This window comes from Budorcas taxicolor, chromosome X, assembly GCF_023091745.1.
Source record: "Budorcas taxicolor isolate Tak-1 chromosome X, Takin1.1, whole genome shotgun sequence".
Taxonomy (NCBI): domain Eukaryota; kingdom Metazoa; phylum Chordata; class Mammalia; order Artiodactyla; family Bovidae; genus Budorcas; species Budorcas taxicolor.
This window is the reverse complement of record NC_068935.1, coordinates 122,578,505-122,582,526: the sequence shown is the minus strand read 5'-3', so window position 1 is coordinate 122,582,526 and position 4,022 is coordinate 122,578,505. Positions and strand designations below refer to the sequence as shown.

Below are 4,022 nucleotides of genomic sequence, written 5' to 3'. Positions count from 1 at the left end.
GCAGGGGAAAGGAGAGGAAACCCCTCAGAAGGAAGTCAAAGCTACAGAGCCGGGGGCAGGACCTGATCTAATCTTGTCTAACTCCTGCCTCTCGGGCTCCAGGGGAAGCTCTTGCTGCCCTTTCAGGGTCTGACTTCCACTCCCAGGTGCCTACTTAGCCAAACGTGGATCACACTGATGCTGACAATGGTCTGCCATGTAGTCAGAGTTCTGGATTGTCTGGTGGCCTTGAGCTTCCAAGATGAATTCCTTCAAAGCTCATTTCCAAGCAGGTGAGCAATAGCAATCTGTGTCTCAAACCTCAAGGACTATGAATTGGTCACCTGCTGCTGAGAAAGAATTTGAATGTAATGGCAGAGGGTGGTATGATGGTAAAGGGGATGAACTGTTGGGAAGAAAGAAAACATTTCCTGAATGCATTCGGGAGGACATTAAGATAAACATGATAGGGGAAAAGGATGATTTACCAGTTCATTTATGTGACAAATGTTATTTGCCTATTAAAATCTTTGTGGTTGTTCAGTTACTCAGTCATCTCAGACTCTTTGCAACCCCATGGATTGCAGCACACCAGGCTTCCCTGTTCATCACCATCTCCCGGAGCTTGTTTAAATTCATGTCCATCGAGTCAGTGATGCCATCCAACCATCTCAGCCTATTGTCCCCTTTTCCTCCTGCCTCCAGTCTTTCCTTGCATCAGGGTCTTTTCTAAGAAGTCAGCTCTTCATATCAGGTAGCCAAAGTATTGGAACTTCAGCTTCAGCATCAGTCCTTCCAGTGAATATGCAGGGTTGATTTCCTTTAGGATTGACTGGTTTGATCTCCTTGCAGTCCAAGGCACTCTCAAGAGTTTTCTCCAACACCACAATTAAAAAACATCAGTTCTTTGACACTCAGCCTTCTTTATAGTCCAACCCTCACATCCACACATCACTACTGGTAAAACCATAGCTTTGAGTAGACGAACCTTTGTTGGCAAAGTGATATCTCTGCTTTTTAATATGCTGTCTAGATTGGTCATAGTTTTTCTTCCAAAGAGGAAACATCTTTTAATTTCTTGGCTGCAGTCACCATCTGCAGTGATTTTGGAGCCCAAGAAAATAAAGAATGTCACTGTTTCCATTGTTTCCCCATCTATTTGCCATAAAGTGATAGGACCAGATGCTATGATGTTAGTTTTCTGAATGTTGAGTTTTAAGCCAGCTTTTTCACTCTCCTCATTCACTTTCATCAAAAGGCTCTTTAGTTCTTTGCTTTCTGCCATAAGGGTGGTGTCATCTGCATATCTGAGGTTATTGATATTTCTCCTGGCAATCTTGATTCCAGCTTGTGCTTTATCCAGCCTGGCATTTTGCATGATGGACTCTGCATATAAGTTAAATATGCAAAGTGACAATATACAGACTTGACATACTCGTTTCCCAATTTTTGAACCAGTCTGTTGTTCCATGTCGGGTTCAAACTGTTGCTTCTTGACCTGCATACAGATTTCTCCGGAGGCAGGTCAGGTGGTCTGGTATTCCCATCTCTTTAAGAATTTTCCACAGTTTGTTGCAATCCACATAGTCAAAAGCTTTGTTGTAGTTGATGAAGCAGATGTTTTTCTGCAATTCTCTTGCTTTTTCCATGAACCAACAGATGTTGGCAATTTGGTCTCTGGCTCCTCTGCCTTTTCTAAATCTAGCTTGAACATCTGCAAGTTCTTGGTTACGTACTGTTGAAGCCTAGCTTGGAGAATTTTGAGCATTACTTTGCTGGCGTGTGAAATGAGTACGATTGTGCAGTAATTTGAACATTCTTTGGCATTGCCTTTCTTTGGAATTGGCATGAAAACTGACCTTTTCCAGTCCTGTGGCCACTGCTGTTTTCCAAATTTGCTGTCATATTGGGTGCAGCACTTTCGCATCATCATCGTTTAGGATTTGAAATAGCTCAGCTGGAATTTCATTACCTCCACTAGCTTTGTTCATAGTGATGCTTCTTAAGACCCACTTGACTTCACATTCCAGGACGTCTGGCTCTAGGTGAGTGATCACACCATTATGGTTATCTGGGTCATTAAGATCTAAATTTTGTGTAGTTCTTCTTTGTATTCTTGCCATCTCTTCTTAATATCTTCTGCTTCTGTTAGGTCCATACCATTTCTGTCCTTTATTGTGCCATCTTTGCATGAAATGTTCGTTTGGTATCTAATTTTCTTGAAGAGATTTCTAGTCTTTCCCATTCTATTGTTTTTCTCTATTTCTTTCACTGAGGAAGGCTTTCTTATCTCTCCTTGCTATTTTTTGGAACTCTGCATTCAGATGGGTATATCTTCCCTTTTCTCCTTTGCCTTTCACTTCTCTTCTTTTCTCAGCTATTTGTAAGACCTCTTGAGACAACTGTTTTGCCTTTTTACATTTGTGCAAGCATGCTTTTTGCTATTACTGTGCTAATTTATATAAAAAAGATGGAGATATGTCTGGGCTGTAGTATTCCTATGCTGCAAATTGAGGAGCATACAGCAAGGTTCTATCTTCCTATGTAGCATTGGGTAAGAGTGCAGGAAAACTTATTTGTTTCAAAGAGAGTTAGAAGCTCATATCAAGTACCACAATTAAAGAGCTAAAAAATTTGTTACCTGTGCTCCACTAAAAAAGTTCACCCTTGTATTGCTTCACCAACAACTGAAATCCCTGAAATGCTGCTAGACAAGGACCATAGGAGCCATATTCCACCAGAGTTGTGCACCAATATGTCACCACCTCCTGTGCAATGTGTATCACACAAGCTCAGAAACCAGCCACACGAGGATCTTCATGCTCCTCCCAGAATTGGTGCCACCTCCACCTCCTTTGGGCTTCCCTGGTAGCTCAGAGGTTAAAGCCCTCTGCCGGCAATGCGGGAGACCTGGGTTCAATCCCTGGGTCAGGAAGATCCCCTGGAGATGGAAATGGCAACCCACTCCAGTATTCTTGCCTGGAGAATCCCATGGACGGAGGAGCTTGGTGGGCTACAGTCCACGGGGTCGCAAAGAGTCAGACACGGCTGAGCGACTTCACTTTCAATTTCCAGCTCCTTTGGTCCATCAGGAAATCGTTAGTATTTCAGCAAGGGAACACAGCAATTTACAAATCGCCCCTATTCAGGGTGACTCAGATTCTGGTGCCGAAGAACTCTCACCTCCTGACCAGTACCTGCTCACCAGCATCCTGACTGTCAAAGTTAACCAGAGGTATTGCCCCCTTCTATGGTGCATCCAGAGCAACATGCACTACCCACATCTCCTCTACCACTAGTAAGCCATCCAGTGTCACATTCTCACCAGGATTCAGATCCTCCTCAGTTGGTTTGTATTCAAGTGTTACCTCCACCCATGACTTCTCATCCATCACCAGTAACTTCTTCCCCTGGATATATTTCTGCCCTGGTGCCACCTTCTTTGTATCCTTCTCCTCCTCCTCCAGGATCTCCTCTATCTTAAAATGGTGGTCCACCTGTAAATGAATCTCCTCCTAACCATCACAGTCTTAACTCTTACCCCAATTCACCGAAGAGCAAGAAACGCTGACCCTTCCATTTGCACAACAGAATGGAACAAATCCTGGTATGCGCCCTCTATCAAAAGGACTTTCACCTCCTCCACCAACACAAGGTCCAGCTTCCCCAATCCCACTTTCTGGATCACAACACTCAGATTAGACAACATGTTAGCATTGATCATAGTGTTTTGAACTGAAGAGCTAATGAGGAAAAAAACCAAAACCTTACATTGAATCAACTTTTCAATTAACCTTTGTTCGGGGAAGGAAAAGCACCTCTTACAGAGATGGCAAGAAAACACTTAGGATCTTGTCTCTTAAAGTGATTTTAAACCTTGGCTTTAGGATTTATTTCCCATTTTATACTATAGTGTGGATAAATGGCTCAGTGTAGCATAGCTGTATTTTTACAACTCTTTTCCTTTAGCGTGGTGAATTGACCTGGAGGTGACCTTCTATCATTTGAGTTCCCCAAATAAACTTGCATTGTTCTGCTTTCAA

At 42.9% G+C, this 4,022-nt stretch overlaps 1 protein-coding gene across 1 annotated transcript; it reads left to right on the top strand.

The window, feature by feature from the left end:
• The first annotated feature begins 310 nt into the window (after positions 1-310).
• CBLL2 (Cbl proto-oncogene like 2) lies at positions 311-3,278 on the top strand. The gene is given in 7 exon segments (XM_052662775.1): positions 311-514; positions 1,438-1,455; positions 2,410-2,453; positions 2,455-2,500; positions 2,502-2,631; positions 2,634-2,816; positions 3,055-3,278. Coding segments are annotated over 7 exon segments (849 nt in total).
• Positions 3,279-4,022: the final 744 nt, after the last annotated feature.